Source organism: Protopterus annectens, chromosome 3.part0 (assembly GCF_019279795.1).
Source record: "Protopterus annectens isolate FY-2018-M chromosome 3.part0, PAN1.0, whole genome shotgun sequence".
Lineage (NCBI taxonomy): Eukaryota > Metazoa > Chordata > Ceratodontiformes > Protopteridae > Protopterus > Protopterus annectens.
The window spans coordinates 845,146,802-845,170,860 of NC_056731.1; the positions used below are offsets into that span (position 1 = coordinate 845,146,802).

Here is a 24,059-nt window from a genome sequence, read left to right on the forward strand (position 1 = left end):
CAGCTACAACTAACAATCTCCCCACTAGCTTCTCCTTCTCTCCTGTTTCTACCTCCAAAATAAAACAACTATTAACTAAACTTAAAACCACCAGATTAGCAGCAGACAACCTCCCAAGTGAATACCTTCAACTTGCAGCTGACGCTCTAGCCTACCCAGTCTCACTCTTGGTTAACAGATCTCTGTCAAGAAGTTGTGTTCCCACATTAGGGAAAGTCTCTCACATAATTCCCCTACACAAAGGAAGCCCCTCCACAGATCTAACCAGTTACTGCCCAATAGCTCTTCTCTCGCCACTCTCCAAAATACTAGAGAGATGCATTCATTCTCAAGTCTCAGATCATTTGCTTGCTAACAACCTCCTCTCCAACACACAACACTGATTCCGACCTAACCATAGCACCACCACCACCACCACCTTACTCTCTTTCTCTAACACTATCCTACAAAATAAAAATGCAGGTTCTCTCTCCTCAGCTACCTTCCTAGACCTGTCTAAAGCTTTCAACATGGCCCCACACAAACAACTCATCTCTCTTCTCAATAACCTATCCTTCTCTCAACCAGTCATCAACTGGTTTCAGAGTTACCTATCTGACCACCAACAAGCAGTTATTTGGCAGGACGATGTATCCCCCCCCCCCCAACTAACAGTATCCATAGGGGTTCCCCAAGGGTCCATCCTGGGACCCCTGCTCTTCTCTATTTATTTTCACCAATAATCTAGCCTCAGCCACAACACATGGCACACTCATACAATACGCAGATGACTCGACCATCATCTGCACAGCCCATTCCATACCCGAACTGCAAAAAGTCACACAGGAAGCATTTTCCTCTATTGAAACTTGGTTATCCGATGCCCAACTAATGCTCAACCCAAACAAAACAAAATTACTAATCTTCCAACCCACCAAACTTACCCTAGACAGCTCTCACTTTAACATCACAGCAAAAGACACCACCACCATCCATCCTGCAGAACACATCAAATTACTAGGAGTAGAAGTAGACAATAAACTGAACTTTGACATTCACGTTTCCACGGCCATTAAAAAAGTGCACAAAAAACTAGGAGCATTATATAGAAATCAGCAACTACTTACCAAAGCAGCTAAAATTTCAGGTAGCAAATTCTCGTCTTATCTCTACCCTACTCTACACCTCTCCAATATTTACTAACCTTAGACAATGCGACCTAAATAAGCTTGAAACCTGCTGGAACAAAATTGCCAAATTCGCCACAGGTGCTTCCTACCGTACTCACCACTGTCTCTCTCACTAGCAGAACTGGGCTGGCAAGAGCTCCCCCACCTCCTTCAATGGTACCAACTCGCACTAACCTACAAACTAATAAACCAACCACTAAAAATCCCATCTCTCCAGAATCTACTCCATCCCTGCATAACCATGAGACCACTAAGATCCAGCCACAAAACCCTCCTACAGGTCACAAGAGCCAATAACTCTGCTGGAGAAGCATTATTCTCCTGCACTACAGCCAAACTCTGGAACTCCCTCCCATCCTCAATTACCTCTGTAACTTCTTGCACCTACTTCAAATCCTTACTAAAATCGCACTTAAAAACTTGCCAAGTATGCCCTTGCAACTCCCCCCCCCCCCCCCATAGCATCCACTCCACCCACCCACAACCTCTCTCGGCCCCCTATCAACAACCTACTCTTAGCAAGCTTGGCTACTCATGTTCCCAGCTACCCCCTACATAGTACTAACTTCTTGTAGCAACAACTGCTAATGGCTGTTATGTACTTCAAAAACAGATTGTATGAATTGTTCACTGATGAATCTCAACTACATTTGCAACCATGTTTAGTATATGTCACCATATTTTAAAATTGTACTATGTTCCACAGCTGTTTTACATCTATGTTTTATTCTCGTCTTGTGTCCTCAGCTGGACTAATGTCTATATTTTAAATGCTATGTTTTTTAACTGTATAATGTAAATATTACTTAATGTGGAGCTTTTCTCCACAGGCTACCGCTAAAAATGGACCTGTGTCCAGTCGGACTCGCGGGGTCAGCACATTTAAATAAATAAATAAATAAGCAGTTCTCTGCCTTGCCCACTGGACTATCCAGTGAACCAAGTGTGTTCACAAAGTGTCCAACTCCAGTTTAGCTCAATGCAGGCTGCAGGCTACAGATTATCCACATTTAGGCAACTTGCTTGTCTTTACAGAGTTTTTTTGAAAGTTTCAAGAATCTCTCACTTGGACGAGAGATCTCTTGTATAATCTTGGATTCCAAGAGTACATTCAAAAGTAAGTTTTGACTCCCATCACACAGGATTGTGTTCCTGGAGTGTCTGCTAGACTGCTCAGTTCAAATAGCTTTTCTTCCACCGGAAATAAAAATAGATCTGTATCTCTGTTTTAGGGTTTTCCTCTCAGACTTCTGTCAGTGCGAGGGAATACCTCAGGATTTTGGCTCTCATGGCTTTTATGATTCTCATTATACCCCTGGCAAGACTCAGTATGAGAGAGACACAGTGGTATCTGAAATCTCTCTGCTCCCAGTACAACACCCTTTGTCTTTTTAAATCCCCATGCTGGGGTGTGTCAGAAGAGAAGTCAAGTGGTGGAGACAACAGATATTTTTAAATTCAGGTCTCCCCTTCTCCCTCCGTGTTCCAAAGCAGTCAGTCATCACAGACTCCTCAGAATTTTCTTAGGGTGTAGTTTCAGGAGGAATATAAGTGCAAGGAACACTACCAAGGACAGACAAAAAGACATAAATATATAACAGATGTCTGCCCTGATCAAAGTACTAAACTTTCTGAATGATCTTTGGTACCTTGGACCTTTTCAAGTTGTTACAGATGATACCACAGTAATGTGGTACATCATCAAGCCAGGAGGAACTAGTCATGTTAGCGTGGTATATAGCTTTACAGTACATTTTCACTCTGCAGGTATCCTATATCCCATCAGAACAAAGCTGTGTGGCAGGCAAGCTGAGCAGGACAAAGGGAGACCCTCACAAATAGAAGACCCTTTGATCTAGTTACAAAAGTTGATCGATCTGTGGGGAGTTCCTCAAGTTGACCTCTTTGTTCAGAGACGCTATCACATGGCAAAATTCTGCTCCAGGACTCCATGCAAGAAAGTGTGAAAGATGAGATGCGTTTTCCATTTAGTGGATAGGAATCTTTTTGTGTTCTTCACCCTTTTCACTGAAATCTAGGGTTTTGAATATTCAGAGGGAATACCCCAAGATCATTGTGGTGACTCCCTTCTTGCTTAGACAGCAGTGATTCTCCCTTGTTTTGGAAATGACCAAAGGCAAGTTACCACAAGCTCTCACAGACTGGATCTACTCTAACAAGAACAGGGGTGTTTTATACACCCCAACCCCAATCAACTTCAACTGACTGCTTGGATGATGGGTTTGATACATTTTAGGGAAATGTTTACCAAGGATGTGCAGCAGGTACTAATGGAGACAAGAATGCACGATACTAGAAAATCCTATATTGGCAAATGGAAAAGGTTTGCTGGTTAGTGCCAGCAACATAACTAGTATCCATGCAGGGCTAGTGTTTCTCTGGTTTAACAATATTTGTGTGAATTACTATCCTTGGGCCTTTCTTACTCCTTCATCAAGGTTCGTTTATCAGCCATTTCAGCATGTCTGCTTATAGATCCTCCTCTTTCAATGCATTCCTGTGTGAGAATGTTTTTGAAAAGGGTTTGCATAAGAGATCTCCAAGAAAACTGGTGTCTCCTCCGTTGAATCTTAACTTTGTGTAAGAGAAGCTAACCTTTTCATCATTTGCACCAGCTGATGAGATTGATTTGAGGTTGTTAGCATGATGGGCATGGCCAAGATGGCTAATGGAGAGCAGCAACTGGGGAAAGCTCTGTGACTGAAAACTTTTTTCTCTGACAGAAAATATAGTCAGAAAATTCAAATTTGGAGATATTTGTTAGCTAGTTTTATTCAATAATAGTCATAGGAAAATATATTTATAGCTTCAAGATCTCCAAAATCTGTAATTTTCCTGTCAGAATTTCAACTGCTTGGTTAAAAGCGAAGAGACTTCAATATGAGCCACTCAAGAAATGGTACTCTGGGTTTTTGTGTCATAAAAACGCATCCAGACAATAATACAAGATGTATTAGTTAAAATGAACAAAATGGGTGCCAAAATAGAAAGTTTCAAAGAAGGGTCCAGAAGGAAGATGGAACATTTAAGAAATTCTTATGAAACAACAAAGTGCACAAATTTAGCAGTATTGAAGATGCGTTAAATGATCATGAAGGGAGAAAAACCTGAAGGTGAGTGTCAGACTGAATTTCTTTTAAAAGAAAATAACTTGACTCCTAGATAAAGTTGATGATTTAGAAAATAGACCAAGACAAATTAACATTATGATTTATGGTATACCTGAAAAATATGAGGTGCACAGTATAATAAACTTCTTAATAAACTGGCTACATAAAACATTAAATCTACCTCAAACTTTTGGAATTGAAAGGGGCCCATAGATCCCTGAGAGCAACTTTGAAGAAGGAAAACTCACCACACAGTTATAGTTCTTTTCATGTCAAGCTTAGAAAATGATCAAATATTAAAAGCAACATGATCCAGCCCACCTATTAAAATAGGTGAACTTGTAGTTAAATTTGACATTGATTATTCCAGTAAAGTAATGAGTAAAATAAAATCCTGCTTACCACTGATTAAAGAGCTTAAAAGAACGATATTAAAGCCATATTGGTGTTTCCTGCAAAGACCATATTGTTTCTTTCTGATGGAGGTAAATATTTGACACATTTTGGAAGAGCCATCCACTTTTGTTAACAAAAACAAAATTCTTAATACTAAAGAAATGGAGTATAAACCTCGAGACAGAGTGAGCTGAATTCCTGGAAAAGCCCACAAATATGCTTGGAAGTGATGAGCATGGTTTCAACAGCTTCTGGAGCAAACATAGATGGGCTGCAGCTGCCAAGTGCTTAGGCCTGTTTCTGCTAGCCACGTGCTACATGCTGTCTAAGTTCCAAGACTAGCTCAGTAAAACGAACATGTTCACTGCAGCACAAGGATGAGTTAGCAAAACCCAAGTCAAGTCTTACTGTTAACTGTTGTAATTGTGGTGCCAATCGTGAATCTAAAAGAGAAAAGTGCTTAGTATTTGGTCAGCAATGCCACATCTGTAAAAAAAAATGGAACCACTTTCAAAAGTTTTGTAAATCAAGCAAGCCTCATTCATTTATTAAGAAACATTACTCAAAAAAGCAAGTTGATGACACAGAAAGCTGCAACTCTACTTTCTTTGTAGATGGTGTATCAATGGTTGGTGAAAAGGTTAATGCAGTAGATTTGCTGGCAAAGAATGAAGTGTTTTGTACTGCCCTGAATAATGGTAAACCCACATAGCTCAAAGTAGACACTGGTTCAAAGTGCATTGTTATGTCAGCAGAAACATTTGCTAGAGAAAGAGCTGGTGAGCAACTTAATTTGTCCAGTTGTGAGAAGCTTGTTGTGAAGAGATTCAAACCGAAGGCTAAGTACTGCTTGTGACACCCGTGCCCTGGCCCAGCAATCAAGGAGCCTCGATCCTTACCACCAACACCAGACGTCTCATATATATGAGGAAAGGATAACAAATACACACAGTAAAGTGCAGTTTCCCCTAAGAGCACACAGAGATCACAGTCAGTCCGGGGCTGGTCGCTCCCTTGCTCCCCAGGTCCCCAATAAGGCTCCCCACTGGCACAGCTATAGGGTCCAGATCTCAGCCTAGCTGGGCAAGCTAAAATCTCAAACACCCGCTCTGTCCAAACAGTGCTTCGTGTCCCTGCCCAAGTAGCTGACACACACTTGGAGATAAGTTTATACAGCCACACAGACACTTCTGGGGAAGGCTGGCACAGGTTCTCCAGTTGTGCCCCTTTTACCCAGACTATACGGTAGTAATTACTGTCACCACCTAGCTAATATTTATTAGCTACTCAAAGGCCCTTAAAAGGGTGTCCAGTTATTACTGTGCAATGTTATTATCCAATTGGTAGATGTGACTAAACAGTCTCAAGGCTTATTAGAGTGACTTGGCACGGGATCCTTATATACATGCAGTGTACTCTTAGAGCTTAACTCATCTCTACACAAACCAGCCACAGTTAAAAGGTTTTAAAATGTTTAATAATAAATAATTAAAACCACCAGACAATACTTTCTATTACAGTTAGTCAAAAGTTCAGAGATCACACAGAAATACTTAAAATAAATCAGTAGTACAAATCTGACATCACAGAAGAATACTTGGTGTAAACTTTCTAGTTCCTAGCTATTGCTACAAGAAAATACACTTCTAAAATAACTTACATAGAGCAACAGGCAGTGCTGTGAGTTGGATAGTCAGACAAAAATGCTTAGCGTCTCTCTCTGAGCAATAGTTTTTAAAATCACTAACAAACATTTCTGCTGGGCCCTCCCAGATTACATCACTTTTCACACTTGGGTTTCCCATTATACACATTACATCATTTTTGACACTTAGCCTGGGGTTCCCAGGTCAACCGGCTACATTATTTAGCAAGCTAACACCCGTTCAGGAAGGTACAACAATAAAAGATAGTTCACATCTACACTCCAGTAATTATTCCTTAAGTTAAAACAATAGAAATAATATGCTAGCCCAGACCAAATGGCTCCGAGCTCTGGAGATCAAAGGACATACAAGACATAATTTTAATTTCAACGAACAGATGTGAAATACCCGAAACAGAAGCAGTTCGCAAGTGCCGGTCAGCAGACTCCTGACATTTTCGTGTTAGAGTTTCAGATCCGAAGTCTTCATTAAAAGCTAAGTACCCCATTGGGGAAACTTTTTTCTTGCTCCAAGACCGATCTCAGAAAAAGTTAATAATTGTATTTCTTGTGGGAAGCAAATACCTCGTAAGGACTTGCATTCTTACTGTATTCCTTGCCTAGGCCCTGACCACGACGTTGCTAGTTGTCGGTTTTGTGCTAGATTTAAGCAACGCACTATTAAGCATAGGTACAGTTTTGCATTAAGCTATTTTGGGCGAAGATTTAATTATACAATGTCGTCGGATAGCCATCCGACTACCGGAGTTCACAAAAAACGCAAAGAAAAAGATAGGCAACCGAGGTCCAAAACTGACAACGAAGCTTCTCCTAAGTAAGTTCTCAGTGAGGTGCTTTCACAGCCCCTGACGCACGCTATTTTAGAGTCGCAGGCTGCTACGGACTCCCACATTGAATCGGCCAGGCCGCTGGAAACTCAAAGTATTGGAGCCTCGGAGATTATTCCCTCAGATGGGTCCGGAGCCGCTGAACAGGCATCTGCTTCTGAGGGTGTATTCAGACCTAAACAATTATATATTAAACAGACTTCAAAGACTAAAACCCCTTTAAAGACAAAGAAACAAGCTCTCCAGCCACAAAGACAGGCCTCCATGCCCAAAAAACAGATGCTCAAAATGGCCGAAGACTTAATTACCTTGATCAGGGGTTCCCATCCCCCTCCTGATAAGAGGCCTAGGCAAGAGACAGACTATGAATCTTCAGATCAGGTTTCCATTTCTTCTGATTCCTCTTCTGATCAAGAATATCCTCTTCCCCCTATGAGGATTTTGATGCTGAAGAATCAATTCCTTCAGCTTCTCCTCCTGAGGACTACTCTTTTGGGGAAACCTTGCATACCATGAGGGAGCACTTCCACTGGGAGTGCCAAGATTTTTCAGATTCTAAGAAAAGGCTCAGAGACTTCCTTTTACTACATCACCACAGGCCTCTAGCTATTCCGCCTGTGTTGGACAGTGTAGATGATGTGTTCTCGGAGTCTAGTCTGACCCCCTGACTCTTTTTACCTCCAGCTCCTGTTAAGCCAGACAGATACTACAGGGTCCCTGACTCTCATAAATTCCTTTTCAAAAACCCTACTGCAGACCCATAAACTATTTCTCAGCCTCCAAAAGGGGTCAAGGCTTCTACTGCAAAAACCCTACCCCCTCTGACAGGGATTCCAGGGCACTGAATAGATGGGGAAAAAATATTTATACATCTGCTACTTTGGCTATGAGGGCCTTAAATTGCCAGTTTCATATGCTCAAATATCAGCAATATATCATGACACTGCTTAAACAGAAAATGATGGCAAATTCTGAATGTGCAGAAAACAAAGAAATGCAGGATTTATTGCATGCAGCTGAACAAGTTGGAAAACATACTTTGCAATGTGGGTTTGATTCTCTGGAGGCCTCCTGCAGGGCTGCTGTTACGGGTTCTGTCATTAGGAGGCATGCTTGGTTAAAGGAACAAAATCTGCCTGACCATGTTAAAGCAAAATTATTAGATGCTCCTTTACAACATGATACCTTGTTTGGTGTTAAGGCAGAAGAGGTGTTAAAATGGAGGACAAAGCTAAATCTATGCAAACGGTCAAGGATTTCTTACAGGTTCAGCCATCTAGATTTAGCAGACACTGGCCTACAAAGAATTGGTCCTTTCCAGTCTCAGACAGACTTCAAAGGGGCAGATCCAAACGCCCTGGAGGCAGATCACAGCCGCAAGGATCCTACAGGTCTCAGCAGTGGAGTGCTTCTACCTCCAAAGGCGGAGAAGACGAGGCACAATCATATAGGAAACAGTCCCAATGACTTCCCCCTGCCTGCACCAAGCACCTATCTTATGGCAGCACCCTTAGGGGGAAATCTAGCACTTTATTCTAAAAATTGGCACATTATAACCCAGGAAAAATTGGTTCTAGACATAGTGTCACAAGGCTACAAGTTTCATTTCCATACCCTGCCAAGGAGAAACGGTTGGCCAGACCTGCCAAAAAATCAATGGGCAGAGGCTCAAAAACAAGTCACAGCTCTCATGGACATGAGGGCTATTCAACAAGTGCCACAGCAAGAGCAGGGACAAGGATTTAACTCTACTGTTCTTGGTACCCAGAAAGGACAAAGCATGGAGACCAATACTGGACCTATCTATTCTAAACACTTTCTTGGATATACCAAAATTCAGGATGTTGACCTTACAGCAGCTTCTGCCCATGCTGGGCAGCAAGGCTTGGCTCGTAACTTTAGACCTAAAAGAGGCATACCTGCATGTCCCAATCAGACAGTCATGCAGAAGATACCTCAGATTCAAGGCTGGGTCAAAGCATTACCAAGTCTCTGCACTGCCCTTTGGCTTATCTACTGTGCCCAGGGTCTTCACAGTCAACAAAAAGAAATCAAAACTAGTACCCTCTCAAGAGATAATATTCCTGGGTGCAAGCTTAAATCCAACTGCCCAGATGGCTTATCTCACTCCAGACAAAGGCAACTGACTACCCATTTCAAGGAAATGGCAACAAAAGTCCAGTTATCTGCAAGAAAAATTCTGCAGGCTTTGGGCTTCATGGCATCCTGCATCTTACTAATTCCATATGCAAGACTGCATATGAGGAAAATTCATTGGTACCTAAAAAGTGTCTGGACACAACATTGCCACAGTCTGGAAAGAATGATTACTCTAATTCCCTGCCTGCAACAGGAGTTTCGATGGTGGACAAAGGCTTGTCACCAAAACAAGGGACAGCCATTCTCAATACCCCCAGCCAGGCAGAGCCTAACGACGGATGCTTCAGATTATGCCTGGGGGGCACACATGGCAGGAAGAGGCATTCTGGGCACCTGGTCCACAAACCAAAAACATCTACATATCTATCAAAAAGATATGCTAGCTGTTCAAAATGCCCTGACAGCCTTCAAGGGCGTACTTCATCTGGGACAAGTACTGATAAAGCCAGACAACACCACGGTCATTTGGTACATAAGCAGGGGGGCACTCATTCTTATCCCCTGTGCAGACGAGCCATGGCTTTATGGGACACAGCATTGACTTACCAAGTTCATCTGCAGGCACAATTCCTGCCAGGAAAGGAAAATACTCTGGCAGACGAACTAAGCAGAAACCTCATGGATCCCCACGAGTGGCACCTGGGTCCACAAGTCTTCAGCATGATAACAAAGAAATGGGAACGCCTGGACATAGATCTATTTGCCTGCCCTCAAAACAATCAACTAAAAAGATTCTGCACAAGGACTTATCACAGACAAGCTTGGAAAGTGGACGCCTTATCTTTCAACTGGACAAACCTATCAGTATATGCCTTTCCTCCCCAAGGTACTCCTAAAGGTCAGGCAGGAGAAACCAAAAATGATTTTGATTGCCCCAGACTGGCCACGCCAGTACAGGTATCCGATCTTAAGGAACTTGTCCCAATGCCCAGCGTGGACCTTACCTCAAAAACCTCATCTACTGTCCCAGCAAAACAATCAGATTCTGCGCAGCCAACTCAGGACCCTAAACCTGGCAGCATGGTGGATAATGTAGCCATACAAACCACATCTCTCAGTAAAGCTGTGATGGATGTCATTTTAGAAGCCAGAAGGCCTAGTGCTAGAAAATCCTATGCTGGGAAATGGAAGAGATTTTGTGCTTGGAACCATGCTCAAGGAACTGATACAGTTGTCCCAAATATTCCTCAGATTTTGCAATACTTAACTGAGATGCTGGACAAAGGCCTATCTTTTTCATCAATTAAAATCCATGCCTCTGCCATTTCGGCTCATTACAATACAGAGCCACCACTCTTTTCCCATCCTTTATTAAGGCAGCATCTCAGAGGAGCCAAAAACTTAAGGCCTCCAAGGAGAACGCCAATACCTGCATGGGACCTCAATTATGTCTTGGAAAAACTCACCTTACCTCCTTTTGAGCCAGCTGCTACTGCAGATATAAAGTTCTTATCTTGGAAAACCACACTGCTCCTAGCAATAACTTCTGCAAGACAAGTTTCAGAGCTACAGGCTCTTATGGCTGCGGAACCTTTTATCATTTTTTATCCAGACAGGGTCTCTCTGAGAACAAACCCTACATTTATGCCTAAGGTGGTATCCAGTGTAGCCCTTAACCAAACTATTCATTTGCCAACTTTTTATCCAAATACACAGAACAAGGGGGAGAAAATTCTGCATTCTTTGGACGTACACCGGCAACTTAGATTCTACCTGGACAAAACTAAAGTTTTCAGAAGACAGAACAATTACTAGTGGCATATGCTGCAGCACCACAAGGAAAGGCCATCTCCAAGCAGACTATATTTCAAAGTGGATAGGTCACTGCATTAGTTTCTGCTACTCACAGCATGGCAAACCAGTGCCTAAGGGCATTAGGCCACATTCAGCCAGAGCTGCAGCCACTTCTGCAGCCTTTCTAAGGGGAGTACCAACCAAAGACATTTTAGAGGCTGCTACTTGGAGTTCAGTGCATACCTTTACAAAACATTACAGTCTGCCTCTTTAGTCTAAATCCAGGGCAGGCTTTGCCACTGCAGTTCTGCAGGGCCTCATAGCCGCTCCTAATGCTGTTTAGCTCCAGCCCCCCAACCATAGCTTTGGGACTCAACCCAAATGTAATGACTGCAACAGTGAAACACGAAGAACACAGTACAGTTGTGTGCACTTAACCATAAATGTAGATGTTCGAGTGTATTCACTGTTGCAGTCCAGGTTACCCACCCGTCATCCCCCTTATTTTTGCTGGAACTTAACTTTACTTCTCTAATCTATACAACCTAGGTGGTGTATTTGCTTATAGATGAATGTAAAGCTTATTTTGGTGCATGTATGTTTTATTTACATAATTTTAGCCTACCTTTTTGGGGGCACCTGACATCTGGGGCAAGAAAAACTGAATAAAATAGCATCGGCTGCATCTTTTATGCCCCTGATGACCTGACGTCAGGGAAGAGGCGACAGCAACCGTCGCAGGACCCAGGACTTTGGAATTCAGGCCGACTTGAGGGCAACCTGCCAGCAGGATAACCCAAATGTAATGACTGCAACAGTGAATACACTCGAACATCTACATTTATGGTAAGTGTACACAACTGTACTTTCTTTCATTTAAGAAAACCAGCCTGTATCTTACATTGATATTTACAAATGATAGTACTATTAAAATTCTATTTGGCTAGGCTGGCAGCCTTCACATTTCTACCAGTCTTCAACCCCTCGGGAGAACTCAAGCTAGTTTTCCAAGTGACCCTTGAGAAATGCCACTTGGGAGGGTTAGGTCTATCTGAGTGTACCTAACCCCATTCACTGTCTTGAGAGCCCATCTGCATTGGCATTACTACTTCCACTGCAGTGGTGCGCTGACATATCATATGCTTGCAACCCTGGGATCTTAGCAACTTGGCATTTTGCTGGCTGGCTCTGTTTAACCATGTTAGGGGGTTGTGACCTGTCATAACAATGAATTTCCTTCCATACAGGTAAGGCTGGAGTTTCTGCAGTGCCTACACTATGGCTAGACATTCTTTTTCTACAGCTGCATAACATTCCTCCCTAGGTTGGAGCCTACGACGGAGATAAACCACTGGGTGTACTTCCCCTTCTGAAGAAATCTGGCTAAGTACAGCCCCCACCCCATGGTTTGAAGCATCCACCTGCACAGCACATTCTTTGCTGTAATCTGGACTGGGGCTCCTCCCAAAGCTTCTTTAAGCTTCTGGAATGCCTGTTCACATGCTGGGGTCCACATTAACTTATCTGGCCTGTTCTTCTTTGTCAGGTCTGTGAGGGGAGCAGCTATGGTACTATAACTGGGAACGAACTTTCAGTAGTACCCTGCTGTCCCTAAAAATGCCCTCACCTGCTTTTTAGTAACAGGTGCAGGCCATGCCTGAATGGCTTCCACTTTGGCATGTTCTGGCCTTATCTTACCACTCCCCACTCTTTGTCCTAGGTAGGAGACCTCTGCCATACCCACCTGACATTTGCTCGGCTTAATGGTCAACCATGCCCTCTGTAGTCTGCCCAGCACCTCCCTGACATGCTGAAGGTGCTCTGGCCAGGAATGGCTGTAGATGGCAATATCATCTAGGTAAGCAAGGGCAAACCCACCTGCTCCTGCTAGGATATTATCTACCAGCCTCTGGAAAGTCATTGTGACTTTCTTCATCCCAAAGGGCATCTTTGTGAACTCATACAAGCCAAAAGGAGTCACAAAGGCTGACTGCTGTCTAGCATTGGGAGTCAAGGGCACCTGCCAGTTTCACCAATGCTATTTTCTCAGAGTATGATATTTTCGAAGACAAGCTAGGCAAATTTTTTCAGGTTATCCGTTTGCTGTAATAGGTAATGGTGAAGCAGAGCATGACAGAAACCTCTGGAAGGTTCAGGACAAGAGCACATGATGTGAATTTAAAGCTCAAGCCTCTGAAATGTAATTTCAGGCTATCAGAAGTTACTTCTATAAGTCATTTATTTACCAGTACAGGCTTACGACCAGACCCTTCTAAACAAACTGCCATTCTTGAGATGCTAGCTCCAGACAATATCCAAGCTTTACAGCGTTTCCTTGGTATGGTTAACTATTTGGGCAAGTTTATACCAGATCTTGATGAATTATCAGTGCCTTTAAGAGAGATGACATGCAAAAATGTTGCCTTGTCATGGTTGGAACAACACCAGAGAGCATTTGATGACCTTAAACAGAAAATTGCCAGTCCACCTACGCTGAGATACTGTGATGTCCACAAACCAGTAATTATTTCCTGTGATGCTTCAAAGTTCAATCTTGGTTCATTTATTCCTCAAGAGGGCAGACCAGTAGCCTATGTGTCTAGAACTCTTACCCAAACTGAGATGCAGTATGCTCAGATTGAGAAGGAACTTTTGGCAATTGTGTTCGTATGTTTGAAGTTCCATGATTATGTTTATGGCCGAGCCATCCAGATCGAGACTGATCATCAACCTCTAGTCACTAGCTTAAAGAAGCTAATGCATACAGCTCCAGCAAGACTATAAAGCATGATTCTAAGATTACAGAAATACAACTTCAAAATGGTCAATACAAGTCAAACTTCTTTATCTGGCTGATACCTTATCCAGATCACCCAGAAATCCCATAGAAAAACTCGATGCAGAGAATTTTGACTTTGATATCATGGAGGAGCATCATTTTTCTACCACAAGACTCAATGAGCTAAGAGATCATATAAAGACGACTGATTTAGTTTTGCAAAAGCTCTACCACTTCATCAATGTTGGATGGCTGTCAAAGCAAACTTGTGTACCAACAGAAGTGCAACCTTATTTTCCTTACAGAGAGGAGATGTTTATGGAAAATGATATAATTTTCAAATGTCCTAAAGTTATTGTTCCTACTTCCTTACAACATGAGTACATTCAGATTTTGCATTGTGGCCACCCAGGATCTGAAGCTACCAAAAGAAGGGCAAGAGAAGTAGTATTTTGGCCTTCTCTGTCGAAAGACATAAAGTACTTTCATCTTGTTCAGTATGCAACAGTACTAAACTGCATTTGTAAAAAGAAGCCACTTCAGCTAAGCCAGATTCCTGAACTACCTTGGTCAACAGTAGCCACTGACATATTTCATTGGAACAATCAGAATTAGTGTTGATAGACTCTTGTTCGAACTGGTTCGAGATCGATTTGCTACCTAACCTAACGTGCAGTACTATTATTACTAAGTTGAAAAGTCACTTCATGGTCCATGGTAGTCCACACAAAGTTATTTGTAACAACGGTGCCAAGCTTACCAGTCAGTTATTTCAGAAATTTGCAAAAGAGTGGGATTTTATCCATATTACTAGCAGTCTGGAATACCCACCGTCAAACTGCCTGGCTGAGCGTGCAGTAAAAAGTGTAAATGCTAGCCAGGCCAGATAAGGTAGTGTGGACCCCAGCATGTGAAAAAATTACTAGAGAGGTTGAGGAGCGGCATTACTGATATCTTCTTGAATTTGCTTAATCTCAGACCTATACCCTGTGATAATTTACTTGGCTCGCCTGCTCAGAGACTTCTATGTAAGCAAACCAGAAGCAGTTTGTTGGTGCCTAAACTAAGAACACCAGAGCAGTCAAAGCCTAACTATTTAAAAAGCATTCCTTTCAGAAGTCTAGCTATGATAAAACTAGCAGATTTCTTCGTCCGTTGAAAGGAGGAGAGATAATGAGGATGCAAAAGGTTTTGATCGAATTGGTCAAGTGAGAGGGATATGTGCCGAGCCGAAATCCTACTTAGTGGAATCTGAGAATGTAGAATACAGAAGAAATCTCAGGCATCTCCATCTGGTGTCTGAATTGATATTGTAGCATCGTACCTGTGATACAAACTCTAGATGTCAGAGAAACCCAGGCAGTGTTCTTGTTGAAGGACATGTCTTGGTACCTATTCCCATTCCTGATTATGTCCCAGATGTCTCTGAAGTTGAACATTCATTAAAGACCGTCCCTGTTGCTAAACCCAGTTCTAATTTTGATGTCACACAATCGGGTCGTATTTCTAGACCTAGTGTAAAATACACAGCAACCTGGACATAATTGCTTTATTTGTATTTAGTTCTATATGATTGCATGTCAAGGAATTAGTTCTGTGTAATTGCATGTCAAAGGATCATTTCTGTACAATTGCATGTCAGTGAATGTTGCCATTTTCAGTGCATGACTTGTTTCTCAAAAGAGGGAGGATGTAGAACAGAGCGCGTGTTGTAACTTTAAGAAACATTTCAAAGTGAGTGCATGCACATATAGAAAGAGCACACCTGCAGGGAGCATTGCCATTTTGTTGAGGGAACAGCCAGAGTGTTAACATGTATAAGTGCAGTAGTCAGTCTGTTTATAAGTTTATGCAAGTTCCTAAGCCTCAATCCTGATGTGTTTGTATGTAATAAAGCTGCTTTAACCAAACCTACAACTGTTTGTTTATCCTGACCAGACGCGCAACACTTTTATTCTCTGATACCAGGACTTTTATTTTCGGAAACAATAGATTCTCCATTTTAAGTAAAAGTTTTGTATTGGTATTTAAGCTTCAAAATATATGTATATATGTATTTACACTCCAAGCTAAAACATTTTTCACCAAAAGGGGGTATAAATCTTTAGTTTAACTGGTTTACTATATTTATAGTGAAACTCTGTATTTCATTTAATTAAACTTATAAATGTATTTGTAAATGTTAAGCAGATGCTTCCTGTCTGAGAGTGTCATCAAGTTATAAGCCGTAGAATTGGTGTATAAGATAATTTTATTTCTTTAACTTTGCTTAGTGTGTGCTTTGCTGGGTTAACCAAGTGAATGTCAGATCTAAGTGATATGTTGTATATGATAAGTGTTAAAAATGCTGGTGGTTTTGTTTACTTTGCTCCTGTGCAACACATTCCTTTCACAGTTTGTTTATGAAGCAATTAAGTAAAAAAGCTTGAGAATAAAATAATGTTCCAGTTGAGTGAAAATGCATGATTCTTGCTTGCCTTGCTTCTGCCTGCTGGTTGAGCTGTTTTGAAAAAAATCCAGGTCAAAGTTTGTCAGTAATATCTGTGAAAGCATGAATTAACTTTTTCTTTTTTTTTTTTTTCAAACTTGTATTTGAAAAATCTACTCATAATAACTTAGTTTTAAATATGTATTTAGAAGCAAAGAATTGGTAAAACAAAAGCTATAATAATTTATATTGAGTTGTTGCTAACATACAATTTATTTTACAGAATGTTAATAGCTAATGCTGTAGTGTTCACACTAACTGTACATAGTAATGTAAAGAAGCAAAGTTAGATGTTTATTACTGATTAGAACTGTTCAAAATAATTAAGAAGAATGGGCAACTTACAGAGGAAATGAGCAGTTGTGTGCTGTGAGTTGTCGTGTTTACATGCTGTATTCAAATTCTAATGTCAGGATGTGAAGCTTAGATCAGAACAACAGTTCACAATGGCAAAAATGCACAGTAAAATGAAACAAGTAGGAATTTTTTTATGTATAGTCAAGATTGCTTGTAATACTAGAATTAACAAGAGTAAACAGCTTATGAATAATATGTAAATGCACAAATGAAATAAACCCTATGTAAGATTTATAAAAGATAAATATCAGTAAGTTAAGAAATATGTACACATGTTATACTAATAGAGAGCTGCCGATTAAATAGCTCGTTTGATGGGAGATTTTAGAAATACAGGTTATGTAGAATAAGGTAGAATATTGGAGCACAAATAAGACAGAAAGAAAAAATATATTTAAATAACAAAACTGCTTATAATAAATATATGTATTACACATCTGCTTAAGCAGAAATGTGGATGTGCAAGATCTCATATCATTTACACAGAAAATCATGTAAAAGTATTTGAAAATATCCTGAAAGCTGACATTTTAAACTTGGTCCTTTTATTTACTACTGTGCTTCAGTTCTGTCTGATGGTTTGAAGTGCAGCATTAAGTTTGCATCAGCAGCGTAACTATGTGTCTATTTGTTGGATTTCAGATCGAGCTGGTAGCATCAGCACTCTCGACTCTCTAGATTTTGCACGGTACTCCGATGATGGGAACAGGGAAACTGATGAAAAGGTTGCAGGTAAGCTGAAAGGACACTGCATAATTGCAAGGGTTGGTAAATAAAAATGAGATGTACAACTGCAGTGTTAAATTGCAGCAAAAATACACAACACTACGGGAAATAGAGGTATTTACTGGTGAGTATTATAATTTTTACTTGTGTTTACATTGTGTCAGTTACAATTCTTGATATTTTACATTGATCAGATAAATGAGTAATAAAAAAATAATTGGTAATTATCACTGAAACTGTAATCAAAACAAGCAAGCCACTAAGGGCTTCTCTAAAGAAAATTGTTTTTGTGCTGTGTTGTAATGTACCACATTGCTTGCAAAAATAAATAAATAAAATTCTGAATTAGTAGTATCTCTGATTACTCCATCTTCCAACAGTAAACCATTCAAGTGTCAAAACCTGCAATTTCGAATACATAACCGTGAAACTTAGATTACCCAAAAATGGCAGTAGCAAAATCCCAGACATGCCTATCCCCCTGTAGAACCCATGATTCGTTGTTTGTCATTTTTGTCTGATTTAACTGTTGGAACTCTGCTCCAAATCATATCCAGTCTCTGCACCTTTAAAAACCTTTGGATTCAGGACTCTGACTTCCCCCTACCCATAATTCCCTCTCCTTTCTCAGAATAATCCAGATCTCATTTGCCACCTGAATCAAACGGTTGCAAGGGCCCTGATCCCTGTTCTAGAATGTCTTTCTAAAATTAAAAAAAAAAATTTAAAATCTTATTAGTCTTATAGCCTTAGCTGGAGCTTTGCACCTTTTCTTCCCTACCCATTGTCTTTTTGGCAACTTTAGTCACCATTTAAATTTAAATATTTACATGTATAGCATTAGAAAGTAGTTTTTAGCTTTTAGAATTCAGATTTGTTTTTAGGCTTAGTTGCAGAATAGCATTTTTTTTCTCCTCTTTCATTTCTTCTGCTGTATTTAACATAGTACCATTTGGAACTTAGTGTGTTTGTGTGTGCATGTGACATTTTTCATACTTGGTCATCTTTTACTGTTCAGTATGGTTAATAACATTTTTAAAAAAATCTTCTAAATGTGTCCAAAAGATTCCTCCATAAGACTTCAACTTCCTTTATGTCTGCTGCTTGGGTGCTGCACATTTGGACATCGACTGCGAATACTGTGCTTCTTTTGGCCACAAGTCCCATCAAAGTAGAAGGGCTAAGTTAATTTTAAAGTGTAATGCCACAAAAGGAAAAATACCCACTGGGTACAAAACTAGTAAGAAACAAAAGGAACCATGTCCAAGGCTCTAGGCAGAAACTTTTAATCCAAATACATCCAAATTCACCAACTAAGCACTTTCACCATAACAAATGGCTTCCATTATCACCATAACAAGAAGCCATTTGTTATGGTGAAAGTGCTTAGTTGGTGAATTTGGATGTATTTGGATTAAAAGTTTCTGCCTAGAGCCTTGGACGTGGTTCCTTTTGTTTCTTAATTTTTGTGTCTTCTTCCAGTGCAAGGTTCCATGAGTAAATCTGAAGATAAAGGAAACAAACTCCTTCTAAACAGTCTACTATGGAGAGCAAGACTCTAGGGAAGGCACTTGAGAAAGTTAAAAAAAAAAAAAAGTCTCTAACCCAGCAGTTCCTTAGGTCCGGTGCTGAAAATACCAACATTTTTGGATTCAAAGTCCTGTCTGATCTGTTCTCCTTCTCTCCTGCTCAGTTTTTCCTTGGATTCAGCAAGTCCCCGACTTGGTCCAGGGGTTCCTTTTACATGTACTCAGGAAAGATGACTGGATGTGCTCAGAGATATCCAGGATGCCTATTATCATGTAAAGCAATAGCAATGCAAGAGATTACTCAATTTCTGGCTGGGAGACAGTCACTTTCAATTCAGAGTGCTGCCTTTGGACACACCACAGCCCACCAGGTGTTTACAAAATGAATGGCAGTAGGTGGTAATAGTGACAACCTCGTTCAGACTACGGGGGTTCCAGATGTACCATACATGGATAATTTACTCCTAACTGCACCGACTTGGGATCTGTTAATCCAGCAAAGGGACCTATTACTTCACAACTTGGGAGTAACTGTAAACCTGACCGAGAGCAAATTTGGTCCAAAGCTAAACTAATTCTAAAACTTGTAGGGTTTATGGCTTCAATGACCACCTTGACCCCCTCTTTCCAGATCTCATATGAGAGTTCTTCAGTGAACCCTCTCAGTTTAATGGTCCAAACTTTATCAGCCACTCAGCACCCCAGTCAGACTAACGCCTGTGTGTAGAACTCGTGTCAGATGGTGGATAACATCCACAGAATTAAGAAGTCCAGTCTGTCTTCCACCTCCAGTAGCTGTGGTTACCACGGATGCTTCCCTTTTAGGGTGAACGGTGCATTATGAAGGGAAGACTGCACCAGGTACTTGATATCTATTTAATGATGTCCAACCTTCATAACAATGTCCTGGGAATGAGAGCAGTCCTATTTGCATTGCAGATTTTTCAAAACTGCTGCCAGTGGGTGTGATTTCAGTCCAGATGGGATATTGTGTCAGTAGTCTGGTATATCAACCAGAAGGGAGGAACCAGATCATACCCTTTATGTTGTGAAGTGTGTGGGAGTGGGTTACATCTTTCCGTCACTTTCTTTTAACAATACATATCCCGGGGATTTCCAGTGTATTAGCAGACGGGTTAAGCATAAGCATTCTTGTGCATCACAATTGGTCCTTTAATGTCAGAGTGGTGAGCAGAATCATCTGCCGCTGGGGCCAACCTTGCTGTGGCTTTTTTGCTTCCAATGTAAACAACAAATGCAGAAGTTACCTTTTTCTAATCCTTTCAGGGGGTCAGTCACTGAGGGATGCTATGATCTACAGCTGTCCCCCAGGGTCTCCTTTATGCCTTTAATCATTTTCCATTGATCACAAAATTCATTCAAAAAAGCTAGAAAGTGCAAGGCAAAAGTAATCCTTGTTGCTTTATAGTGGCCTCAACAAGTCTGGTTCCCTTACAGTTGGTCTCAATTCCTATATCCTTCCACAGCCCAGCCCATATCTCCTATCCCATGCATCAAGGCATCCTGTCCCAGAACCAGAAACCCTGAGGTTCACTTGGTTCCTCCAATTTTAAAGATGGTCAGAGACCCCAGGTTTTTGGACAACATAGTACATATCCTTATAGCTTCACAGAAGTTTTTTTTTTTTGGTTAGCCTTTTTAGAGGCCTCCAAGGCTTAGGGATGCTTTCCTTCTTTGACTCCCCAATTAGGGACCAAGTTCCTCCACTGGATACTGCAGTAATGCTCCAAGCCCTTACACCCCCTTTGAATCAGCAGCTTCTGTAAACTTGAAATTTTTAACATGGAAGAGAAATCTTTTTGGTGGCAGTTACTTCTGCAAAGTGAATTTCAGAGTTGCAGATCCTTTCATCAAAGCGCCATATCTGTTTTTTCATAAAAGCCGAAGTTTTGTAAAACCAAATCTCTCCTTTATTCTGAATATGGCATCTGAATCCAGTATAAACCAGCCCATCAATCTACCTGTTTTTTTTCCCAAAGTTATCAAATAAGGGAGAATGTACATTGCATTTGCTTGATGTTCGCAGACAACTTGGTTCTGTCTACATAGTACTAAAAATTTCAGGAATTTGGATCAATTATTTGTTGAATTATCCAAAACTAAACTGAGAACTTGGGTTTTTAAGGTCACTCTTTCAAGATGGCTCAATGTGTTTGTCAAATTGGGTTCAGCATTAAACGAGGAACAAACAGCTAATTCATCAAGGGTAGTTGCAACTTCTACATTTTTCCAACACAGCTTTCCAGTTGGCGATTTGTGCTGATGCCACCTGGTATACTGTCCATACCTTTGTGTTTGATTATAAGTTGGATATGCAGTCCAGATATTGTACCTCTTTTGGCTGTACTGCTCTCGGGAATATCCTCCCTTGCTGCCACCCAGGCAAACTGTTAGCTAGGGAATCTGTCCCAACAGTTGAATCAGACAAAAATGGACAACATTGGATGTGAAGGTTATGTACTCACCATAACGATAGATATGTTGAGCCAGATGAAAATAGGACAACATGAATCTCTGTCCTTTTTTCCTTCAAGTTGACACCTCCTGCACCTTGAAGAAGAATGGATGCTAACACTACAGGAGTCTTGCAAATGTAAGCCTCAACAGATTCCTCTTTACCTGGAATTCCTTTTTGTATTCAATATAGTCTATTTAATTGGCTCTCGGTACAAGAAAAACTGATGTTATGTTAGGCAAACTCGATCTGAAGTATTCTGACAGAGGGAGTTATGAGTAGGGCAGGAGTCATAGCACTGGAGCTGACGGTTTAAAGGTGCAAAGACCAGATCCACGTCCCAACCGTTGAACCAGACAAAAATTGGACAACACGGGTCTGTCATTATGGCAATTTACATAACTTTCGTTTATCACTTGTTTCCTGGTCCAGAGTGGTAGGGAAATTCAGGATTTGATCATTTTGTGGTAAGTTTTCAGTGTTTTGTATTTGAAATTACAAGTTTCAACATTAGAAGGATAGATCTTCCAATAGTAAACCTCTTTGCTTTATCTATCCTCAACCATGATTCATATCCATTTGTATATATCTGTTTGGTGCAGATCAAACAGTTGCCTCCTCCAAGGATTCAGGTTACACCTCCTTGATGTACTGATGTGGATAAGCAGGAGGAAGCACACAGACTTCATGTCTGAGTCCCCAACATCAGATACAGACTCTGAAGACAGAGATAGATTCCTCCCCAGTGCCCTCCTGAAGATGCCTTATTTGGTGAAATTTTAGAACTTTTGCAGCAGATGAAATCTTGGCCTATTGACCTTCCCTCTCAAAACTAGGTGGTATTTTTGAAGCTTATGGTTTGGCCCCACCTACTACCTCCTGGGTGAATCCTCCGGTTGGTAACTTGATTGATGTAGCATGGTAAGAATCTGATACCTGTGAAGCACTCCCTTGAAAACAATGATAAAATAACTTCATCCTCCTCTCAAAGGACAAGCAGCACTGGGCAAAGTTCCCCTTTAGTTGACTTGATCACTGTGGTTGCAGCTACCAAGAGAAAGTTGTTCTACAACTTAGCCTGTATCCCCCCGCCCTGCCCAGCAAGGAGTCTAGGGCAATGGATAGACTAGACTAGGGAAGTGGCATACGCATTAGGCAGTTTCTGTTCAAGAGCAGTGAACTATGACACACACACAAATTGATTTGATTTCAGGGACAGTTGACCCATCAGGCTGTAACTATTCTGAAAGCTCCCCTGATGTTGGAGTCAAGAAGACAACTGGAGACAACCTTGATAGTCGTACTCAGCAACACTAACCTCTTCTTGCACCACATGCATAATGTGGCAGATGGAGCAACTTATAGCCAGAACTGATGTAGCAATGAAATGCTGCACACTGTTGTGCCTTTGTGGTGTGGAAGTAGTAAGAGTTTTTATTAGGCTCCCAGAAGGAGTTTAACTGCAGGACTTAGAGTAGTAAATGGAGGGCATTTGTTTTACAAGCTACTTCTCAGAGCATTGACCCTTTTTCAGCCATACTCTTCTTGTAAAGTTATTTGATTATGGTTCTAGCTTTTCTTCTTAACTCATTCCCTCCAGTACAGCTCTTTTGATTGTGCACCTTTAACTCCTAGAGCCTTTAAAAAATAAAGTTATCACCTTGCAATTCTAACAAATACTTATTGACATAGGTCAAATATCAATACAATTGTGTTTGCCATCATGTATGCTTCAAGATAAAATATTCTGATACCTTGTACAGGGCATGGTTTTGGAATTATTAATGCAAATATGAACAAGCAATATTTGGCGCCTAGAGAGTAGGAGGTAACTGCAGATGCACCTGGAGGCGTCACTCGGATGCAAGTGCAACTTGCTGCAGTTGTTAACTTTTTATGTTGGTTTCTAGGAATGCTCACAAGCTTCTCATAAACTCTGTAAAGCTTTCCTCAGAGGAACTTTTTTGTTTAGACCTCTCATCAGATAATCTGTCCCCCCCCCCCTTGGGATTTGAATTTGGTCTTCAGGGATTGGACTAAGCCCAATATCTTATGTTCCACAAAGACAGGGTGTCAGTTTTCCTTCCCTTGGTTAGAGTTTTTACACTTTTTTTTTTACATTTTTATAAACTAGGACCAATAATTTCTAACTGTTTTTACAGAATGTCCAGTCCATATATGTTCTGAACAGAACTGTAGTTTTTTTTCTCCCTCTTATGAGCTGTAGAGCCAATTGACCTGGTTGTGAGTAGCACAGGATTTGCTCTTAATCTGCAAGGCATTTGACAACTTCAGTTTAATCAGTTCTGCTTCAACTTATTTGTCTTTGCGTCAAGTTTGTGCAGTAGGCTGTCCATTGCCACTAAGCACAGTACTACTAAGCTTGTCATAATTCTTTGGGCTGAACCTTTGGAAATGGTTTATGGCATAATGACCTTTCTTCTGAATGTGTCAGTAGATCCCATTCCGGTACTTACATGGATTGCTGCCTCCAGTGCCACCTTGGAAGGTTGGTGGTATCAGGCTTTGGACATCATTATACTCCCAGGGCTTACTTAGTGTAGATAGCTAGTTTTGTAGTGCAGTAACTTGAACAAGCAGGGAACAGACTAAATCCTCTT

General features: G+C 40.9%; 1 protein-coding gene across 1 annotated transcript in view; it reads left to right on the plus strand.

Annotated features, from left to right (window-relative positions):
- Window positions 1-24,059, plus strand: part of RELCH (RAB11 binding and LisH domain, coiled-coil and HEAT repeat containing) — a gene marked incomplete in the record, with an annotated part of 1,574,926 nt that overhangs the window by 77,774 nt on the left and 1,473,093 nt on the right. Inside the window, 1 exon segment of the mRNA XM_044065183.1 lies at window positions 17,350-17,439. Within this exon segment, the coding sequence (XP_043921118.1) occupies window positions 17,350-17,439 (90 nt within the window).